Source organism: Perognathus longimembris, chromosome 17 (assembly GCF_023159225.1).
Source record: "Perognathus longimembris pacificus isolate PPM17 chromosome 17, ASM2315922v1, whole genome shotgun sequence".
In the NCBI taxonomy this organism is placed as follows: domain Eukaryota; kingdom Metazoa; phylum Chordata; class Mammalia; order Rodentia; family Heteromyidae; genus Perognathus; species Perognathus longimembris.
Window position 1 is genome coordinate 23,537,829 of NC_063177.1, and position 23,159 is coordinate 23,560,987.

General features: G+C 53.7%; 1 protein-coding gene across 2 annotated transcripts in view; it reads left to right on the forward strand.

Annotated features, from left to right (window-relative positions):
- Positions 1-12,765, forward strand: part of Tmem132e (transmembrane protein 132E) — a 52,507-nt gene extending 39,742 nt beyond the window's left edge. Inside the window, exons 2-10 of one of the 2 annotated variants that reach the window (XM_048366233.1) lie at positions 644-1,101; positions 1,372-1,574; positions 3,789-3,935; positions 4,184-4,376; positions 4,774-4,917; positions 7,185-7,390; positions 9,556-9,844; positions 10,789-10,980; positions 11,663-12,765. In XM_048366233.1, the coding sequence (XP_048222190.1) occupies positions 644-1,101; positions 1,372-1,574; positions 3,789-3,935; positions 4,184-4,376; positions 4,774-4,917; positions 7,185-7,390; positions 9,556-9,844; positions 10,789-10,980; positions 11,663-12,718 (2,888 nt within the window). In that variant the 3' untranslated portion in view covers positions 12,719-12,765. Of the gene's footprint in view, positions 1-643; positions 1,575-3,788; positions 3,936-4,183; positions 4,377-4,773; positions 4,918-7,184; positions 7,391-9,555; positions 9,845-10,788; positions 10,981-11,662 lie in introns of both variants that reach the window. The other variant, XM_048366232.1, reaches the window with a different exon arrangement.
- Positions 12,766-23,159: the final 10,394 nt, after the last annotated feature.

A 23,159-nucleotide genomic window follows, 5' to 3' on the forward strand; every position in this document is an offset into this window, starting at 1 on the left:
TGGAGTAGAAGCCCAAGAAGTAGAGAGGTGGCTCAAGCAGCAGGGTGCCCACCTTAAACAAAAAAGCCAAGCAGGAGTGTGAGGCCCTAAGTTCAAGCTCCAGAACTGATACATACACAATAACAACAACAACAACAATAAGCTATTGACCGGCAGGAGACTATAATTGAGCAAGTGACTGGAGATTATAATTCCTACTTTAAGGATTGATTTTAGGATGAAATAAGCCAATGCTGGCCAAGCACCATGCACATATCACACAGGGTTTGGGGATGGATAGAGGGGAGAATGGAACCATCCTGATATGAGAGCCCAAGATCTGCCCATTGAGCACAGATTTTTGGAAAGTTTCCAGAGCCATTCTAAGGCAGAAACCTTTTTTTAGCCTCTTTTTGTGGATCTTGAGGCATCCCAGGGAATGTAATAACCTCCCTGAAGCTTGGCGATGGGTCTCCCTTTACCCTTCGGTTGCAGGTGAAGAAATGAAGCAAGAATGAGCAAGGAACTAATAATTCCACAGAAGTGGCACCAGGCAGGGTACCCAACAATGATGGAGGACCAGTCTGGATCTGGAGGGTGGGGCACCCCAACGCTGTCTCTCTTGGCACTTGAGCCTCTCTCTCTTTGCTTTGTCTGTCCCCAGCATCGGGCCGCTCCCACCCGGCCAGTCCCAGCCCCCCAGGATCGCAGGCTAGCCCCATACTACCTGTCAGCTACCGCCTGTCCCACACGAGGCTGGCCTTCTTCCTGCGGGAGACTCGCCCCCCATCGCCTGCGGTGGCCAACGGTTCCCTGCAGCGCTCAGAGCCCTTCGTGGTGTTCCAGACCAAGGAGCTGCCCGTCCTCAACGTGTCCCTGGGGCCCTTCAGCACCAGCCAGGCAGTGGCACGGGAGCTGCTGCAACCATCCAGCACCCTGGACATCCCCGAGCGCCTGACGGTCAACTGGAAGGTGCGTGCCTTCATCGTGCGCGCCCGCGTGCCCTCCTCGGCGCCCGTGGCACAGGTGCTCTTCTACGTGGCCGGCCGGGACTGGGATGACTTCGGGGTCACCGAGCGGCTGCCCTGTGTCCGCCTGCACGCCTTCCGGGACGCGCGCGAGGTCAAGAGCTCCTGTCGCCTCCGCGGGGGCTTGGCCACCTGCCTCGTGCGCGCCGAGCTGCCCCTGGCTTGGTTCGGGCCCCCAGCCCCGGCTGTGCCTGCCAGCGCCCGCCGCAAATCCCCTGATGGCCTGGAACCAGAGACAGCGACGGAGAGCCAGCAGGCCGATCTCTACTACACCCTGCACGCCCCAGATGCGGCAGGCGGCTGCGGGAGCGCACGGAGGGGCCCAGGATCCGGGGCCGGGGCGCGCGCTGAGAGCCCCACGCAGCACCCACTCCTGCGCATCGGCAGCATCAGCCTGTTCCGCCCGCCGCCCCGGAGGACTGTGCAGGAGCACCGGCTGGATAGCAACCTGATGATCCGCCTGCCGGATCGGCCACTCAAACCCGGGGAGGTGCTCAGCATCCTCCTCTACCTGGCACCCAACTCCTCGGCGCCCGCCAGCCCCAGCGTGGAGCACTTCACACTCAGGTAAGTGGGGGCGGGCAGAAGGGCGGGGCTGGCTTCGCCTCTCTAGTCAAATGCACCCCTGACCGCTTGCAGGGGTCCCAGCCTCGGTCCGAGCCTGGATCCCGGTCCAGCCAGCATCGTCATCCCAGTTTTCCCAGGTATCATTTGAGCAACCTCAAGAAACGCTGCATTCATTCGACGTTCTTCCCTGTCTAATGGCAACCACAATGCCTGCCTCTTCCCAGTGTAGAAACAGAGTCGAATGTCACCTTCCACAATCAGGGAGGGCCAGAATGATAGGGTCTGGACCAGGAGGGATCTTAGATGTAAATAGGTAGCTGCACTCCTGTTGTACCAGCCAAGGAGACAGAGGCCAGGGAGGAGACTTAAGTCAGAAAACAGCCCCTGGGGCTGGTGGCCAAAAGAGAAAGAGAATCTCTGCCTGTTGAGAAGATGCCTCCCCCACTCCAATCCCCCCAACCCCGTCCCCCATCCTGGAGTTGAGAACAGTTTTTCAGGAATCCTAGCTGTTTCTGTACCTTCAGAAGGACACAGTTTGTGATTTCAAAAACTCCTTTAAGTACATCCCCAAATCCTTAAATACCCAAAAGTGCCCTGAAGTGTATGTATTGTGGTGATGCATAATATTCCACAGTTCTATGATTTTGAAGATCTAGAAAAGGCCTCACCAGAAAGCCAGCCCACATAAGCAGTATGCTCATGAGACCGGAATCACCAGCACACTACTGGCCGCCACCTTCGAATCAAGCCTTGCCCCCTCTCTTGAGCATTTGCCTGGGCACTTCCCATATTCCCCGAAAGGGTCAGGCCTGGTGTTCCACCGCTGATGACTGAATAGGAGTAGGAATGATATCAGTCACCGGAGATCTCAGGCAGCACTAATAGGAGTGGAGAGTATGGAGTTTAGGAGGTAATCATCATCCTGCTTTAGTCAGTGTGAATTAGAGCAGAACGGAAGTGTGTGTGGGTATCTCCTCTCCTGTGTTCAGAATGTCTGGGAGATGGCAACTGGGCTATGCAGTGATTTGAAACTATGGCAAAAAAAAAAAAAAAAGAAATGGTAAAGATGCTGAGATCCCCTTACTAGTTATCTGAAGAACTATCTCAATTAGCTAGGCAGGGTGGCTCACACCTGTAATCCTATCATTCAGCAGGAGGAGGAGAAAGCAAGAGAACCACAAGTTCAAGGCCAGCATGGGCAAAGTTGGTGAGACACTGTCTTAGAAACAGAATACAAGCAAAGCCAGACACTGATGGTTCACACCTATAATCCTAGACTTTCAGGATGCTGAGATTTGAGGGCTGCAGTTCAAATCTAGTCCTGTCAAAAAAAAAAAAAAACTCATAAGACTCTTTTTCTTCAATTAGCCAGCAGAAAGCCAGAAGAGGAGGTGTGGCTCAGTGCTTGCCTGGAGCAAAAAAGCCAAATTAAATGTGAAGCCCTGCATTCAAGTCTTAGTGCCAACACACACACCACACACACACACACACACACACACACACACACACACACAGAATTAGGGTTGTGGCTCAAGTGGTAGAACATTGTCTTGTGTGTTTGAGACCCTGGTTTCAATCCTTAGTCACACACACACACACACACACACACACACACACACACACACACTAATGTCACGATTCCAATAGAGATTAGGCAGGCTCAGTCCTGTAATTCTAGCTACTCCGGAGGCTGAGATCTGAGGATCATGATTCGAAGCCAACCTGGACAGAAAAGCTTGTGAGACTCTGATCTCCAGTTAATTACCAAAAAGAGCCCCAGCTCTGAGCAGCACCCAGGCCCTGAGTTCGACCCCCACACCAAAAAACAAACAAAACAAAAAAAAAGATGGAGACTGGTTGCTCTTTCTTTCCCCAGCAGAACCCAGGACATTTTATCTCATTCATGAAGAAAGGAATGCACAAGTCCTCATGGGCGTGTACTCATGGGCTCCCTGAGGAAGGTCTATCTGAAACATGTGCAGACATCTTGTCACTCGAGCACTCCAGCCAAGCCTAGGCAAACCTGGGGAAAAGAACATGGCAGAGTTGATGGAAATTCCCACAGAACCTCAGAAGTTTTGGCTTGGGGACCCCAGACTCCCTCATCGTAGAGTTCCCCTCTTCCCCTCTCTGAGCTCCAGTTTAGTGCTACTGGCCAGGCAGGCCAACTTTGGGTTCCAGCCTGACCTTTCTTCTTCCTCTCCTTTGTTCCAGGGTGAAGGCCAAGAAGGGCGTGACCCTTCTGGGCACCAAGTCTCGGAGTGGTCAGTGGCATGTGACCTCGGAGCTGCTGACCGGGGCAAAGCACTCAACGGCCACTGTGGATGTAGCCTGGGCCCAGGGCACACCCCTGCCACCCTGGTGAGACCCGCCTCCCCTGCAGAACAGGGGTACCTGTAGGGCTTGAGGACACCCTATGAAGGAGGTCAGGGTATACAGGGCTGAGACTCCATTGATGGAGATCTGAAGGCCTGGGCTGGGATCCTATAGGGGGAATGAGTTAAAGAGACAATTGCCAAGGAAGGGCAGAGCCTTCACTGAGGTCACAAGGGGCCCCTGAGCCCCTCCTAGCCCCCTTCATCTGTTCCTCTCTCTGTTCTGCCCTGCAGGGAGGGCCAGGGTCCCCTGGAGATCCTGCAGCTGGACTTTGAGATGGAAAACTTCACCAGCCAGTCAGTCAAGCGGCGGATCATGTGGCACATCGACTACCGAGGCCATGGCTCCCTGCCTGACTTGGAGAGGGCAGTCACTGAGCTGACGGTCATCCAGAGGGATGTGCAAGCCATCCTGCCCCTGGCCATGGTGAGTGAGTGGGCAGCACCCAGGCCCCTGGATGCGAGTATGCACAGGTGGGAAGGGGCTGCATGTGGCCTGGGCATGCACACGGATAGACTGGCATATGCCTCTGGCACCAGCAGCGCACTGTGTGGGAAGGGGCACCTGTGCACCCACAGAAGCAGGCAGCCCAGGGTCCCTTCAATGGCCTGGAGGACATATTGACATTCCTCTGAGGGTCCTGACATCCGGGGCCTGGGGCTGAAGTGTGTTCTGGCAGAGCACCTGAGCAGCAGCAAAAGGCTCCATGAGTATCTGAGCAACAGCAGCAGGCAGGAGCCAGGGTCTTGGCTGACTGACATGTCCCAGGAGAGAAGGGGACTGAAGCCAGAGCAGCCTCTCCCTCCTCCCCCCCTCCCTGCAGGACACAGAAATCATCAACACGGCCATCCTGACCGGCCGCACCGTGGCCATCCCTGTCAAGGTCATTGCCATCGAGGTGACTGGCCTTGTCCTCGATGTCTCTGCCCTGGTGGAGTGCGAGTCTGACAATGAAGACATCATCAAGGTGGGCTTTCTGGAGGGCAGGGCCTGGGGGGAGGAGGAGAAGGCCTTCTAGGTCCATGCAGCTTAGCTTCCTCAACCTTGAAGACTGCATGTGCCCTACTGTGCTCTGGGCAGGCAGGCAGCCCGCCCCACCCCCAGCCTGGGTTGATTCAGTCCCACCTCACTGTGTTCAGCCCCACAGCTGTAGATCACCCCAGAATTTCCTCTCATGCTCTGGTACTGCTCCAGCAGGGGCGAGGTGCTTCCGGTAGAAATGTGGCAGGTAGGAGGAAAACAGCAACCTGAACAACCTGAACTCAACCGGGAAAGTTGTTTTAGGAGGCCCAGTGTGTGACAGACACTGGGGGGCGGGAGGGAAAGGAGGGAGGAGAAAGCCAGATGTGGGGTGCAGGCTTCTCAAAGGCTTGCCCTGAGCCCTGGGAATAATGAGTTAGACCAAGAGTAACTACTGGCAGTGCATTCCTGTCTCACACACCTCAACTCCTCTAGCTTCTTAGGGCCCCTCACAGCTGTAACCCCGCTTTCTCCAGACTTGTTCCTTGGGCAGGAGTCAGAGGTGAAATGGGGCAAGAGGTGGTGGAGGAGGAGATAGTGATACGACAGTGTGTCCAGTCCTGGTGCCCATAGGGTGGGCCGGCCTTCAGCAGGAGAGAAACCACACAACGGGACAGCAGGGTCTGCTTCCTGATCCTGTGACCACTCAGCTTGGCGAACAATGAGAGTGGGCTACGTGGGTCCTACAATGCTCACCTGGGCACTCACTCTGGCTGCCCCCCCATCCACCCCTTATCCATGCAGAATGTCACCCGAGGAGCCAGGGCAGAGCTCTAGCTACCCCTATACCGCCTTTATCAATGGGGTTGCCTTGCCCCATGGCAGGCTGGGACACCACTAGATGCCCCTGCGTCTAGTGCCTTCTCTGTCACCCAGAGAAGCACAGTCCAGCTCCTGGTGGAGACAGCAAGCCCGCAGAATTCTCTGCCTTCCAGGTGGGAAGGAACTCATTTCTGGCAGGGCTTAGGTCCCCACTTTCCTCTGCTCTGGGGGCTCATTGGCATGGAGAGCCATCACCCCAGCACCCATCCCACACCTGCAGAGACATGTGGAGTCATCACCCCCCTCCCCAGTGGCTGCATTCTAGATCTTCCTCCATAGTCAGGGTGGGGCCCCAGGGGCACATTCCAGCTGGAGGAGCACCTGGATATGGATATGTGCACCCAGGGTTCCACTCCAACGTACCAGGTCTGTGTATGCTCACCTTTCACACACTCGGCCAGCTGCCTCTGTTCTGAAGCATCGGCAGCCACTCCCTGGGACTGGGTGGGCACTGGTCTCCACTGGCACATGCCCAGGAGCCTCTAGGAAGGTGGGCTGGTAGCATTTGTCACAGCAGCACACCATGGTGGCAACCATCCAACAGGCTGTGCTTGGGCGCCTCCTTCCTGCCTTGTCCTCTCCTGTTCCCTCTCCTCCCCTCCTGCCAGCAACAGCCTGAAATGAACCAGCTGCCCTCTCTCCAGCCTCTCTCCCAGTCCTTCCTACCCTGACTCCTCACTGCCCAGTTGAGCACCCCCATAGGTGGGGGACTCTATGCAGCTCAGAGCCTCAGTCAGGGGACTCCCCAAGCAGCATCTTCCCTGGAGCCTCCTTCATGTGGTTTTTGACAGGACAGACTTAATTTTAAAAAGGAAAAAAAAAAAAAAACAGCCAGGCGCCAGTGGCTCACACCTGTAATCCTAGCTACTCAGAAGGCTGAGATCTGAGGATTGAAGTTGGAAGCCAGCAGGGGCAGGAAAGTCCATGAGACTCATATCTCCAATCAATCACCAGAAAACTGCAAGTGGTGCTGTGGCTCAAAGTAGTAGAGCACTAGCCTTGAGCACAAAAGAACTCAGAGACAGTGCCCAAACCCTTAGTTCAAGCCCTACGACTGATGACTAGATAGATAGATGGATAGATAGGTAGGTAGATAGATAGATAGATAGATAGATAGATAGATAGATAGATAGATAGATAGATAGATAGATAGCACATTGGCTGTTTGACAGAGACCAAGAGCCTCTCCCAGAAACTGGAGAAACAGTAGAAACAGGGACAGAGGCTGGTGGAATGAGAGGCCTCATTTACCTGGCCTCCTTCCTGTGGCTGGTGCTTCCTTCTCCAGCAGCTCTCTGGGCCCTGCTGCTGGTCAGATCTAAGTCCTCTGCACCAGGCAGTGAAGGAGGACTGGAAGGGCCACACAAGCCACTAGCTCCTCCCTTCCTCCAGGTGTCCAGCAGCTGCGACTACGTATTTGTGAGTGGAAAGGAGTCCCGAGGATCCATGAACGCCAGAGTCACCTTTCGCTATGACGTCCTCAGTGCTCCTCTGGAGATGACGGTCTGGGTCCCCAAGCTGCCCCTACACATTGAGCTCTCGGATGCACACCTTAGCCAAGTGAAGGGCTGGAGAGTGCCCATCCTCCCCGACCGCAGGTACAGCCCTCCCACACAGCGTGCCCTTGGGACACAGGAGGGGCAGACACAGCCTCAGAAGACTCTAATCTGAGGCCCTCGGTAGACAGTCTGTGGATCTGTTATGCAGTCAACAGACTTGAATGCAGTTGCTACAGTGTGCCAGGCACTGACAGGTGTTTGAGCTTCAGGGCAAGTGTGGCCACTGTCCTAGTGAGCCAAGCTCTCTGTCCAGCCAGACAGCTGGTTCCTTAGGGCACATGCCCTAGGGCATAGTGGTACGTGGAAGGCCCAGCAGGTGGGGAATGAAGGGGCCTGAAGGAAGATGAGAACCCTCTTCCATCAGGAGAAGTCAAAGTGGGCTTCCTGCAAGAGGTGATTCTTTTTTTTTAAATTTATTTATTAATTGAACACAAATTTTTTGACAAGGTGTTGTGCAAAAAGGGTAGAGTTACATAGTAGGGCAGGGTGTACATTTCTTGTGATATCTTACTCCCTGTTTTTCTATCCCTTCTCTAGGTCAGGTAGACATATATACAATATACAATGTATCAAGAGCATATACAGTAGCCACGTGGCCACGCCCAAGAAAGTTCGCCTAGGGCTTTAAACATAATGTCGATATTAGACCATAGATCGACAGTAGTCTTATATGAACGTACATACATAGCTTTTGAGCTATTGTATTCCCCTGAGAGGTCAATTTTTGACCTTTATATGTTGAGTAATTGTTTGGTTTTAGTTACATACTTTTGGGTCACTGCCCCAAACCTGTGGGGAATACTATTTGACAAGCAGTTTTTGGTTTCACAGACTTGGTCCAAGAGGTGATTCTTGAGCTGAGTCTTAAAGGATGGGTGGAAAGGGACTGGCTGATAACACAAGATGAGACAGCACTCAGGTAGCCAAAACTGGAGCAGGTGAGCCCCAGCCTGGTCCCACCGGCATTCCCAGGCTCCCTTCCTGGGATTCAGGATCCCACACCTGAGCATTGTCAGCATGGAGGAGAAGAGTAAGAGTGTGGCAGACAGCTGGAGGCAGGACTAGGGAAAGAGCAGCCCCAGGTGGCCATGGGAAAACCACAGAGACTGACAGAGCCTCTCAAACTTGACTGAGCCTACAAATGACCTGGGATTCTGACAGAATGCAGATTCTGACTGTGCCAGGTTGGGGGCAAAGGCTGTGGTTCTGCAATCCTCACAGCTGCCAACTGGTTACTGTGGTGCTTTGAGAGGCAGGAGGCAATGCACCCTTGCAGCCACAGAGCCTGGTTTAAATCCTGACTCTGGTATTGACTACCAGTGTGGCCTTACTAGCTGTTTATATAACCTCTCTGGACTTCATTTTCCTCCTGTGAGCTAAGCTAATAGCCTGTAGGATTATGGTAAGGATTGAATTCGTTAGCAAAGGGATTGAATGTATGTCACCAGCCAGAGAGCAAAAAGCATCAGGTACCAGAGTTTGAGTTCCAATCTTGGACCAAAGAAAGAAAGAAAATAATTAGCATGGATTTTAAAAGCCCTTGGTGCAAATGGATATTCTGGTTGATCTTTTCAAAGCACTAGCTCAAAGAAATCCCAGGCATGCCTTCCTGCCAGTGGATTTCCTGGTGTTCGCTTCTTCTCAAGTCTGCATAGGCTGCAGAGTTCCCAGAATCTTTCAAATCCAAGTTCCCTTTTGCTTCAACGGTTCATCTTTTAGTTCTTGGTTCTGTCTCCTCTCGTGTTGTACTACAAGCAGTGAGAGAAAACCAGGCTGTGCCTCCCACACTTTGCTTGGAAATCTCCTCAGTTAAATACCCAAGTTCATGGCTTACAAGTCTGCTTTCCACTCAGTTTCAGACACCATCAGCCTAACTTGCGGATGTCTACAGCAGAGGTACCCTGTGCTCCCATCCAGAGCCCTAGCACAGCACAGGCTTTAAGCACAGAGCTGAAGAAGGGGCGGTGGTCACTGTGAGGGTTAGATGCTAGGCATCTTCAGGCATGAGTCCAAGAAGAGAGAGCCTCACTCTGGGTCTCCTATCTCTAAACCGAGGGCCAGGGAGGAGGTGTGCTACTTGTAGAACTTCCACTATGAGGAGAGACAGAGAGGAACCAGCAGGAAAAACCAAGAGGGCCATGACTTGTGCAAGTCAGAGTCCTCTCTCCCTGGCTGGCTCTGAGCTCTGCACATCCCGTCCCCAGGTGGGCCCGAGAGAGCGAGGATGAGGACGAGGAGGAGGAGGAACGACGGCAGAGCGCGAGCCGCGGCTGCACCCTGCAGTACCAGCACGCCACGCTGCAGGTGTTCACCCAGTTCCATACCACGTCCTCTGAGGGCACCGACCAGGTGGTCACCATGCTGGGCCCAGACTGGCTGGTGGAGGTCACAGACCTGGTCAGTGATTTCATGCGGGTGGGTGACCCACGAGTGGCACACCTGGTGGACAGCAGCACCCTGGCCGGCCTGGAGCCAGGCACCACCCCCTTTAAGGTAGGAAAGGGCTCCATCCAAATACACAGGAGGCGGGGTCACCTGTGGGTGGAGAAGCCAGGTGTGTCCCGGGCCTCAGGCTGTCCTGGGAGATGTCCCCCACTGGCCCTTCTGCATGCACACTTCCTGCAGCTTTTAAGGTCAAGATTTTTGTGGCTTCCTCATGAAAAGGCTGTCACTCCAAGCCTTCTCCACCTTTACCAACCCTTCCCTACTCGGTGAGGACACTCAAGCAGACCCCTCTCCAAGAGCAGGTGTAGAGAGGGTCTGCAGGCAAGCAACTTTGGGGAGGCAGGGCTAGGAGCCCCACTTTGACCTTTCTTCCTGACTACTGGGTGTCTAGGTAGGGATTGTATGCAAGTGACCTGAAAGCTGTATCTGCCTGCAGAAAACATTTTTTTTTTACTTAAGAAATAATCAATCCAACATTTCACATTTGAAAATTCTCCTTTAAAAAAATAAGCTAGATTTCTGAATTTTACAAGAAGAGGAAGAAAAATCTAGCAACACTGGGCCACAATTCCCACCTGGCAATGATCAGTTGGGTCTGATATGGGGGGAGCCCCCCCTTTTACATTGGCATCAGGTCTCCCATCTGCCATAGTCGCCACCACTCCCTTCTGTCTCCCTGACACTGAGGCATTGTATGAGGGCGATTGTTTCCCTGAAGGTCAGCACTGCACTGCACTGCTGCCTGGGTTCTATGAGCCCCTCATCCTCTTGTGACCCCTGTACCCTAATTTTCACACATGCGAACTAAGGCAGAGCCCCCCAACTATTCTTCGCAAGAACACACACACACACACACACACACACACACACACACACACACACCTCTGCTGTCCCATCCTCCTGGGGCCCTGAGGACTCTAGGCTTGGTGGGGACCACAGACAGGGTCTGTTGCTTTCCTGGTGGTCTCCTACCCCAGCCTGCTGTGCCTCAGGTGGTGTCCCCGCTGACGGAGGCCGTGCTGGGGGAGACGATGCTGACGGTGACGGAGGACAAGGTGAGCATCACACAGCTGCAGGCCCAGGTGGTGGCCAGCCTGGCCCTCTCCCTACGGCCCAGCCCTGGGAGCAGCCACACCATCCTGGCCACCACAGCAGCCCAGCAGACCCTCAGCTTCCTCAAGCAGGTAAGCAGCTGCTCAGCCAGGAAGTCTGGGGTATGGACAGAGGACCGGGGAGCTCTACCCTGCCATGTGCTCTGAGCCCCCAAGTTAGGATCTGAGATCATGAAAGATGCACACCTGCCACCCCATCGCCCTGCCCTGCCGTGCACAGGGTCCCAGTGCCGGTGCTGAACTTCCCCTCCCAGATTCTCAGAATGGGCAGATCACCTCAGCCCACCCCAGCAAGCTCTTAAACCCTTCTCTACACAGCTCAGGCACTGGCTGCAGGGTGAATGTAGAGAAGTGACTAGGGGCGGCATGGGGTAGTGAGGAGGTGGGCTCAGTGCCAGGCTAGGCATCAAAACTCATGTGTCCTCTGCCCCTGATTCTCAGTTTCCCAGGACCGCGGGCTCCTTGCTGGGCTGCTTCCTTGTATGTAGCTGGGAGGGTTTTACATTCTCCTTAACAAGGGTCTGACAAGGGGATCCCCAGATCAGGTGTGACAATGGGGGTGGAGGGAGCTGCCTCTGCAGCAGAAGAGCCTTGAGTTGAACCTGCAGCAGAACATACCTTCAGTCCATCAGTTGGTTCATCAGAGCAACATTCTTCAAGGATAGTGCAAGGCCTAGCTGCCCTAATAACACTAATAACAACACTCTTCAACTTCTCCAATACCTGCTCTCTGAATATCTTCCTCCTCCTCTAGGAAGCTCTCCTGAGTCTCTGGATATCCTACAGCGATGGTACCACGGCTCCACTCTCTCTTTACAGCCCCCGAGACTATGGGCTGCTAGTGAGCAGTCTGGATGAGCGAGTGGCCACGGTGATTCAGGACCGGGCTTTCCCGTTAGTGGTGGCCCAGGCCGAGGGGACAGGGGAGCTGCTCCGGGCAGAACTCACCATCGCCGAGAGCTGCCAGAAAACCAAACGCAAGAGCGTGCTGGCCACCACCCCTGTGGGGCTGCGTGTGCACTTCGGGCGGGAGGAAGAGGACCCTACGTATGACTACCCGGGCCCCAGCCAGCCAGGGCCTGGTGGGGGTGAGGACGAGGCCCGGGGAGCTGGTCCTCCAGGCACCGTGGTGCCCGCCCTGGAAGCCCCTGGCCTGGGCACCTCCAGCCCCGGGGCATCGCCCACAGAAGACTTCTTGCCACTGCCCACGGGGTTCCTGCAGATGCCTCGGGGCCTGACAGACCTGGAGATCGGCATGTACGCGCTGCTGGGCGTCTTCTGCCTGGCCATCCTGGTCTTCCTCATCAACTGCATCGTCTTCGTGCTGCGTTACCGGCACAAGCGCATCCCCCCTGAGGGCCAGACCAGCATGGACCACTCTCATCACTGGGTGTTCCTGGGGAATGGGCAGCCCCTCCGGGTCCAGGGTGAGCTCTCGCCCCCCACGGGCAACCCGTTGGAAACGGTGCCCGCCTGCTGCCACGGCGACCACCACAGCAGCGGCAGCTCGCAGACCAGCGTGCAGAGCCAGGTGCACGGGCGCGGCGACGGCTCTTCGGGGGGCTCTGCCCGGGACCAGGCTGAGGACCCCGCCAGCTCACCCACCTCCAAGCGCAAGAGGGTCAAGTTCACCACGTTTACCACGCTGCCCTCCGAGGATCTAGCCTATGACTCGGTACCTGCTGGGGAGGAGGAAGAGGAGGAGGAGGAAGACCTCAGTTGGGGCTGCCCCGATGTGACGGGCACCGCGCGGCCCACGCCTCCTCCGGACCTGCACAATTACATGCGCAGAATCAAAGAGATTGCATAGACATGACCACCGGGGTGGCATGGACGCCCCCAACACACACACACACACACACGCACACACATGTCCCGCTCTGGATGGGATTTAGCTGGGGCCCCCCCTCCCCACTCCCAGCTCACACTAACCAGGGTGGCTGAACTGGTTTTCTACTTTGTGCCCCTTCCCCTACCCCCACCGCTTTGCTCCTAGCCAGCTGCTGCCTCCCTGGCCGGCCCGTCCAGTCCCAGGCAGGAGGTTACTGCTCTTTGCCCATTCTAGATGGAGAAGGACTTGGAGGAAAGCAGCCTGACCTTGCTCTCCCTGCCCAAACCTCCTCCCATGTAAGGTGGCTTCCTGCTCCCCTTGCCCCAAGAGTGAGGCACTGAGGCCAAACTGGGAGTGGGCAAGGTGGGTCCACACTGTGCCGGGCCCTGCCTTCTATGCCCCTGTCTCCCTGCACACCCCTCCATGCGAGGGGAACTGAGTGTGGTGGGGGGAGCTTGTGTCACAGGCTGCACAAAGACTTTTCTCAAACTACTATTCAGGGATTTCTGTCCTGCAGGGTGGGAGGTGGCAGCTTCCTGCCTTGCCAAGGATCTTGCTGCGGACAAAAACATTTGGGGGCCGGAGAGGTGGGGAAGAAGGGGAATGTCATTGTTATCTGCTGGCTTCTGGGTGACCCCCCCCCCACAACTCCTCCCAAGACCCGCCTGGAGCCAATCTGGTGTGAACTGGGGTCTCCCTGGGACTCCCTCCTGGCCATAGGCCAGGGTCCAAGCAGGGGGAAAGGGGAGGGGGGTCCTCCTACCTCTCTGGCCAAACATCTAAGCACTGTGGTCTGCAGGCCCAAGGAGGACTGGGTGCCACCTGCTACCGCCTCCAGCAAAGTCAACACTACTGCGCCTTAGCCACCCGCCCAGCTCTGCTCTGCTCACCACTGCTTCCCTCCCCTCCGCACGGCAGGGCAGGGGGCCACTGTCACCCCCCTCCCCAAATACAGCCTCGGGGACAGGGAGGGCTTGCAAAGGCCCCCCGTGAAGTGAGCAAAGGCAGAAGGGAGCTGGCGCCCTCCTTCCCCCTCCCCGCTACACGGTCACTTTTTTCTTGGGTTTTACCCACCACTGTGTCAGATTTTTCATAAATAAATGGAGGCCATCAGCCTGGGGGCAGGGGCTGTAGCTCCCGTGATCAGACAGTTACATGGTGACTGGCAGTCTCTTCCTTGGATGGGCTGGCATAAACACATACATACACATACACACACACACACACACACACACACACACATACACACCACACATACCCCACATGACATGAGGTCATGCTGGCTAGCCCAGATTGGAGTCCTGCTTTTTCTCCCCCTACCATGCAGAACCCTTCAACATCCTTGGTGCCATGGGAATAACCACATCAAGGGACAAAAGAAACACTGAAGCAGAAATGTGTCCTTCATAGAATTGTTCCCCCACCCACCCACCATGACTTGGCTGTGGTTGGCTCAAAGAGGGCCTTGGGACCTGTAGAGAAAGAGAAGGCAGAGAAAACGGAGAGGGCAGAGGGTTAAGCATGCGCACCTGGGGCATCTTCCGTTTCCTTTGCTGTCTTCAGTTCTTTCTATGCTGTTAGACCAATGGGCAAAGATCCAAACATTCCTTGTTAGACAAACAAGTATGGTGGATGCATTCCCTCTATGGCCGTGGTCTGTGGCTGGCCTGGGAACATGCACAAACCTCCCCTTGCCTGGATACCATTCCCCCAGCAAAGGTAGCAACCCAGGGTGGGGAACACAGAGGCTGCAGGCCTGAGGAGGAAGGATCTTGGCCAACATGGCTGCCGGCAGACATCTTTCAGTGGACTGACTTGGCACATCACTACAGGCCACCACAGAAAGGTGCCAGGCTTCTGAAGCCACCAGCTCCACCCATCATGCCATCCCCAGACTTCCAGAGAGTTAAATGAGCCTGTGTATGAAGGTTGCCTGGCAGTTGTCAGCATATACCTTGCATAGACTGCCTTCCCTACGTGGAAGGTCTCAGTGAGTGGACTTGGCCACAATTGGATAAGGCTTGGGTCTCAAAGGAAGACTAGGGACTGGCCACCTCCACCCAAGATGTATTTGGCTAGAGATCAGGTGGACTCAGCAGTTTTTGCACAAGGCAGAACCACATGGCTCACATGAGGGTCCCTGGTCACTGTAGTGAGCTCTTTGTGTCTAACACTATGCCAGGGATTGGCAAGTACTCACCAACCAATGCTTGCTAACTGAAGTCCAAGTGTTTGGACTTGGTATTCCCTTAATTAGTATAGAAAATCACACATAAGCAAAGTATCCCCTTGGGATTTCTCAGGGAGGAGGACAGAGAGGTGGGTGGAGAAAAAAATATCCAGAACGGGTTGAACTTGCCATGTGGAGCTGTTCATTCCACAAATTAAGCTCCTACTCGGTGTGGGACTCTGCCAGGAATCCTGGAGACCATATGTGCCTGTCCTCAAGGAACTCCCAGCCCCAAAGGGAAGATGGACTCATCATACCCACCGGCATCTAGGATGGTGAGAGAGCTTTTTTCCTGTGTGGGCTTGAGGCCCCAGACCACTGCAGGATGGACGTAGGTACTGCTGTGGTAATGGTTTTTGCTCATCTATGCTTCAATGACCAGAGATCAGGGCCCAGAGAGCAGACGCACTGTGAGCCCAAAGTCACTCAGCAAACATTGAAATAGAGCCAGCCCTGTGTCCCCGGTCCTATAATCTGTGTTCCGTTCTCTCCATTTCTCACCCTTTGTCCAGCTGCAAGGAACTAGAAAGTTAATTGCAAGAAATGGCAATGCCTGACCCTGGTGGGATTCGAGCGATGCGAGCAGGCCTGGCAGGAGCAAGGCGGGACGTTAACTTAATAGCCCCTCTGGAATGGCTATGGCACTGAACTCCTCTTTTAAAAAAATTTGTCTTCAACCCCAAAAACGAATCGAGGGACCTTGTAAAGAATAGTTATTGACAGAGCTGCTCGGGGAGCACCAGGGAGCCAAGCCCATGAATCACCTCACTAAAAAATGAGATTTCTCAGCTAGCCAGAGCAGGGAGGGCAGGGTAGAGAGTGGGAAAAGCTGCTGGAGGAAAGGTTTAGCTGGTCCCCACCCCAGGACTCATTCCCTGCCCAACCCCACTTCAGATCCCTTTCCCACACCAGCCTTTACTGCCCTGCCATCTCTGTCTCCAACCGATATTAACCGAGCACCTACCACACACTAGGCACCGTGCTCCCCTTAAGTGAATGCTGGGATGGTGAGGAGAGGCAGAGGGGCACGGGGGAGGGGGGACAGGGAGGGCGATAAGGAGATTGTTTCTAGGGACAAACAGAAAAGTCACAAATACAACAAATCGGCCAAAGAAGGAAACGCTTACCTGAAGGGACCAAACTTCCCTAGATAAGTTGGCAAGGGGCTCCTGAGGGGTCTGATAGTGTGTTTGCTGTGTGACCTTCAGTCAACCTGTCACAAGTTCTAAGCCCCAATTTCCCTACTTGTGGGGTGAAAAAATGGAAATCACCCTAACAGGGCAATATCCACCGGCTTCCTTGACTATGAGTTCAATACTTGTGTTCTACCAAGATTCTCAGGAGATGGGCTGGGAATGTGGCTTAGTGATAGAGTGCTTGCCTCGCATGCATGAAGCCCTGGGTTCGATTCCTCAGTACCACATACACAGAAAAAACCAGAAGTGGCACTGTGGTTCAAGTGGTAGAGCCTTGAGCACAGAGAGGCTCAGGGATAGTGCCCAGGCCCTGAGTTTAAGCCCCAGGCCTGGAAAAGAAAAAAAAATATTTTCAGGAGGCAGGAGTCCCTATTCCTAGTTTATAGATGAAAATACAAACACAGAGAGGGCAAAGAACTTGCTCAAAGTCTCCAGTTTAGACACCCCCTGGCTAGAACGCAAAAGCCACACCCTGTCTATCTGCTGCATATGCATGAGATTGACCAGTGACTGGGGGCAGAAAGTGGGAGTGGAAGGGGACTAGGAACGGGCTCAGGAATCCATGTGCTCATAGGTGACACCAGGGCTACATGGGTGGGACTGGGGGGGGGGGGGCATGGAACAGGGCCTTTGTGGCACAGGTTGTGGATGGAGTTTGGGACAAATAGTGGACTCTTGGCCTCTCAACCATTTCTGGAGGGACATGTTCCTTTCCCTCTGGGACCTCTAGTTCCATATAGCAACCATTCAGCCCCTCCCAGCAGGGCTGGGGTGCTGGTTGCACAGCTGAAATGCGGGTATAGGAAGCTAGGTGGGAGCCCACCCTGGCCCTTTCACTGAGGACCCTGGCTATCCTTCAACCCCTAAGACTAAGCAAGAGAAACTGGGAAGCTGAGGACAACCCCTACACCTCCCATCCCTGCCATATTAATGCTCCAACCCAGTGCCAAGCACAGAGGAAGGAGGCACATCTAACAACCACGAGCATTTACCGAGAGGCCACTACCCTCTGGCCACATGATAGCCATTCTTTGACCTTTCACATCCCCCAAGAAAGGTAGGCACTACCATCATTCCCGTTGTATAAATGGTTAAAAACAAAAGCTCAGAGAAGTTCTGTGATCTGCTCCATGCGACATGCCAAATCCGTAGCAACGCCAAAGCCCCATTGCATAGGTTCTGGGCTCCACCTTCTTCCCAGGCCCCACCCTGCCCTCTCCATAAGGACTTGGAGGCAGCAGGGGCTCAGAGGCTCTCTCCCTCTGGTCCCATGGCCATGAGCTAGGTGTTGCCCACAGGATCCTCCACTAGAATCCAGAGTCTAGATGAGCCCTCAAGTGCCTTTGGTGTGAATCCAGGGTTCTACTCAGGCCTTTCAGTTCACACCCGGCCTCCTTCGCTCTGACAGAGGAACTGAACGACACTCCCAAAGAAATGACCTCCTCATATACTCAGAGAAAAAGCCTTGCCAGCATACAGGGATCTATATACATGTTTTACTCCCGGTGTTCTGGGTTCCATGTTTGGCAACCGGAACACAGGGAGTAAGCAAATGTGGGAGGCAGGCAGTTAGTTTACGCAATGGGCAGCTTGGAGGAGAGCTGTGGATGGCGTGGGGGGGGGGGCATTAGAAAAAGCACACCAGGTATCCTGCATATCAGAATGAAGACTAGGGATTAGGAAGCAGGGTGGTCCTGCAGGGACGAGCCTAGATGGGGTCAGAGGTGTGGCCTCGGTCTCCCAAGCATCCCACTATCCAGTGCTGGGTCTCAGTACCTGCACTCTGAGAGAGGATCTGCACTCCACATCCTCTGAGGTCCTGCCACTCTATGCCCCAAGCAGAGTCCCAGTGACCCAGTCCTCACCCCATCTGCAGATCAGGCCCCAACCTCACAGCTAGGAGACCTTCACAGCTCCCGCCTGGGCATGGAGGAGGAGTGGGCCCAGCCTGGGGAAGGGGAACTGGCAGCCGCAGGACTCCTTGCCCACCCAGCTCAACCCCTTCCCTCTCTCCGGTGCCCCCTCGGGCAAGGCCATACTGCCCCTCAAGGCCACACTGTGGTATGGGAAGGGCCCTTTTGCTCCTGACCAACTGAAATTCTAGAATGACTGTCTTTCTTCTTTTCAAGCACTCCTGGTCCTAAGGACTTGGGTCCTCTCTGTGGGATATCCCCTTCTGATATGCTACCCCCTCTCTTCCCACACCCCCATCCTCTCTAGGCTCAGTGTCCAGATTCATCTCCTGTTGGACCTCTATCCAGGCAGTGGGGGCTAGACTTTGGCTAGCCCGCTGGGAAGTGACTATACATTTCAGGAGTGAGAGGTAAAAGGAGATAAAAGGAGGAGAGAACATTCTGGCAGAATAGCTCCACTAGGAAATCTCCAGTGACAACCCCGCTCTCAGAAAACTCCACTCCAGAAGACATAAGAAAGCACCTGTCTCATCAAGTGATTAAAGTGCAGCCTTTGTCAGAGAACCAGGAAACAGGCCGGCTGCTGGCAGTGCACACTCCCCTATCGCCACCAGCCAAACTCCAAGGGCACAAACAGGCCCATGTCCCCTGGTGCACTCCTACATGCCCACAGACTGCACACAGGCACACGTGCACACACCTCACACATACACGTATGAATACACTCCAAGCCTGCACCCATGCATACACCCCCACATGATGGGCAGCTGGAGCCTCAGTCCCAGTGGAGCACTAGCCAGAGGCAATAGGTGCTAGCCCATAGCATCAAGCAGCATTGGGGATGGGAAGACCCAAGTCCTAGAAGTGACGGCAGACTCAGACAGAGCTATGATTCCTTGATTCACTTTTCTCCTGCACCCGGTACAGGAGGTAGCTAAATCAGGCCGCTCTCCCAGTGCTGATGCACACAGAGGGTCTCTGCAGTGGGGGAATGCTGCCCACATGCTTTCAGTAACCTTCCTGTGAGTTCCTGCCAGTCTAAGAGCTTGTCCGAGAGAGAGTTGGCCAAGACCACACCTACCCCATACTTAAAACAGTAAATAAATTGGTCTCCCAGCATCCAGAGAGATGCCATTTACATGCCAGCCGTCATTGAGTTAATTACAAAGATGCTTATCTGTTCCTGAAAGCAGACTGGAGAACCCTGTATGTGGAAACAGCAGTTAAAGGGACTATGTTATTAACACTAATGAAATTATTCCTTCAGGGGCTGTTGCCTGGTAAGGTGAGTCTAGGGACAGAAGCCCTCCTTCAAGAGGGCCCCCATGGTCCTCTGAACAGGTGTTCTTTGCATGGTATCCAATAGGGCTTCTGAGAAGAGAGGGGAGGGATCCTTTGGACCGAGAGAACCCTGCAAGAGGGTGGGGCAGAGGGAAGGAAAGGGTACTTGGGTGACATTGGCCCAATAAGCCTAGCCAGGGGAAGAATTGGCCTTCTCTGAGCCTCTTCTTTCCAGGCATGAAATGGCAGGGCGGGGGTTTGGCGGGGGGGAGCACCACTTATCTATCTCATAAAGTTCTTATGAGGATAAAAGGAATGACTGCACACACCTAGCAGAAAATGCCCAGCCTACACAGCAAATTCAAACTCTTATTTTCTCGTTCTTCCAAAGAAAGATGAACTTCCCAAGACGAGATTTCAGAGGATATCTGGGCTCAATCCCCATCTGATGCCAGTGGCATTTTTCTTTCTGGCCTGGCACTTGAACTAAGACCTCGTTTTTAAATGGAGTCATCTATCAGGGGCTGTGATATTGGAAGTCCCCTCCCAAGAAAGAGATGGATGCTTTGGTAAGTTGGAGTAGGAAGAGATGAGAACAACCAAGGAGAGTGAGGCTAAGCTGGTATTGGGAATGCCTACCTTTAAAGTATTCATCAAGACCAGCTCTTTCCTAGGGTTCTAGTCCCTGGAGTTACCCTAATCTGAGGAGTCATGACTGAATCTTGGTGGTAGCCAATCAGTCTGCTTGTTCAAGGTATTGTAGCGGGATAGCAATGCTTAGAGACGACCCTCCCCTAAGACCGACCTCGGAACTGTTTACCAGGCCACACTGCACACAGTCCCCCTCCCCTCTAGCTCCTCAGCTTGACACACAGCCCCAAAGAACACTGAGGGTCACAGCACCCAGCCAGGCAGAGATGTCTATTTGCAGAGAGCAGATATGACTCAGGCCTAGAGACAGAGAGTTGAGCCCACTCTGGCCTTTCTCTGGGCTGTATTCACAGACAGGTACATACCAAAGGGAGGAGTTTCTGCATCAGGGCAGCCATGGGGAGAGAAAAAAAAAAGGAGCAGAGAATGGCAGCCAAGTAACTGTCTGCTAGTGGGGCTATTTTTTTTCAAGGCAGGACATGGCCAGGAAGCAATGGGTGGGCTTCATGGACTAATGCGCTCACCTTGGGCTGAGCCTCCTGATAGGCTGTGGCCCTTGGTATATTTATATGTCCAAGAAGATGCACAGACTATGTGTCCCAGGCCCCCAAATCTCCACAGTAGGCCCTGGGGGCCGTCTTCTGCTTGTCCCCTCCCAGAGGCACTGAGCCCCTAAAGTCAGATCCATGAAAATCCAGTTCCTGCCAGGTGTCGGTGTACAAGCTCACGCCTGTAACCCTAGCTACTCAGCGGGCTGAGATCTGAGGATTGTTGTTCAAAGCCAGCCTGGGCAGGAAAGTTCATGAGACTCTTACCTACAATTAACCACCAGAAAACTGGAAGTAGTGCTGTGACTCAAGTGGAAGAGCACTAGCCTTGAGCTGAAGAGCTCAGGGACAGCACCCAGGTGGAGACTTCAAGCCCCAGGACTGACAAAAAAAAAAGAAAAGAAAAGAAAAAGAAAACCCAATTCCTGAAGTCCTGATCTTTTCCCTGCTGGCCTAACCTTTCTAAATGGCCATCTGTCTGTCTGTCTCTCTGTCTCTCTGTCTCTCTCTCTCTCTGTCTCTCTCTCACACACACACACCTCTGTTTCTCTCAGTCTCTCACACACACATACACACACACCTCTCTGTTTCTGTCTCTCTCTTTATCTCTCTCTTACATACACACCTATTTCTCTGTCACTTTGTCTCTCTCTTACACACACATACCTCTCTGTTTCTCTCTATCTCTGTCTCTCCCTCTCTTTCTCTCTTTCACAAACACACATACACATACACACACACACACACACCCCACACACACAATTCTGCACCCTGTCCCTCCTGGCCTCAGGTATTTCGCAACATCTGCCACCACCTGGCCTTCTATGTGGCTCAAGTTCTGTATGTCTCCATGAGGACCTCGTTTTACTCAGCTCCCTAACCCACCCCTGACTCAGAGGATAACCCACAGGGAAGTGGGGAGCACCAGGCCCACATTATTAATCTAAAATCACCAATTCTCTAACACTAAAAGAAACCTATTCAAATTCTGGAAGAAACCAAGAACCCAAGCAGTGAAGTGATTTGTCCAACATCCTACAGTGTCATTGGTAACGGAGCTGGGATTCAAACTCGGGGCTCCTGACTACCATTGCCTCTTCCATCTTTCTACTGCTTCCTTCCCAAGCACACTGAGCCTTCAAGGCCCGCCATTGAGACATGCCCTTTGTCTTGCCTTCTGGTTGTGTGGACTGAGCAGATCTGGGGTCTGGATGCAATGCCTTCTCTTTGTTCCTCCCAGGCTACAGGCTCACTTTTTTCTCCTTGTCCTGGAGTATCTTTTTCCAAGGCCCAGTTTGCAGCAGCAGCCAAAGTAGATGAAAGAGGGCCGGCGTGAAGAAGGGAGAGATGCTAAATGTGTGCCACTGTGTCCCTGGGCTCCAGCACAGGGCTGAAGGATGGCCTGTGCTCTGTCAGCAGCCCTAGTCGGCGATGAATGTGGAACTTGGTAGGATGGTGTCGGCAACACTTGGCGAGATTCATTTTCCCACTGCTATGGGGAGAAAAATGGAGCCTCCATGTCATCCATCTGCTCTGCAGTGAAGTAGCAAACAGGCCAGCCTTGCAGAGAGCAGCCCCAAGCCAGCCCAGCTCCGAAGTGCATCTACATAGGGTAGGAGACAGGAAGCAGCAACAAAAGACTTATTTTCTTGGCTGCCTGCAACCCACAGGACTTTCACTCAAGAGCTAAATGTGAACTGGGCACAGGTGGCTCACACCTGCAATCCTAGCTACTCAGAAGGCTGAGATCTGAGGATCATGGTTCCAAGACAGCCAGGGAAGGAAAATGCACAAGATTCCAATTAGCCACCTAAAAGTTGGAAGTGGAGATGTGGTTCAAAGTGATAGAGCACCAGCCTGGAGTGAAAAAACCAATAGAGAATATAAGGTCCTGAGTTCAAACCCTACTACCAGCTCCAAAAAATAATAATAAAACTTAGAAAGGCAGGTAGTCATAATTCCAGATCATAATTGTTCTTATCTCTGGTGAGGTTGTCCAAGAGGAAAATGGTTGGGTTTGCAAAACACTCTCAAGGCCTAATCTTTGCCTCTGATGCCCTCCTTTCTGGGCTATCCTTTCTCTCCTCCTCCTCCTCCTCTTCCTCCTCCTCCTCCTCCTCCTCCTCCTCCTCCTCCTCCTCCTCCTCCTCCTCTTCCTCCTCCTTCTCCTCCTCCTCCTCCTCCTCCTCTTCCTCCTCCTCCTCTCTCTCTCTCTCTCTCTCTCTCTCTCTCTCTCTCTCTCTCTCTCTCTCTCTCTGTCACTCCTGTAATCCTACCCATGCCAGCATACAAGTCACTTCCCCTCCTCCCTTCCCAACATTCTCAGGAGCTTTCTTATCCTCAAAAGCAGCTTCCTTTAGTTCAATAGTTCATCCCAACTCTGCCCCACTGAACCTTCTTCCTCTTAACACTGCCTGCAAGGATGTTTCTGCATCCTGTGCATTCAGGACTGAGCTGGAAGCTGTGAAACACCAACATTCTTATCCCCCACACCCCCCCGCCCCAAGCTGGGAGGCCAGCTCCCAAACAGCTCTGTCACACGCTTCCAGGTAAGAAAGTTACAAATGTTTTGCTAAGAACTATGGGGTTACATCCTCGCAA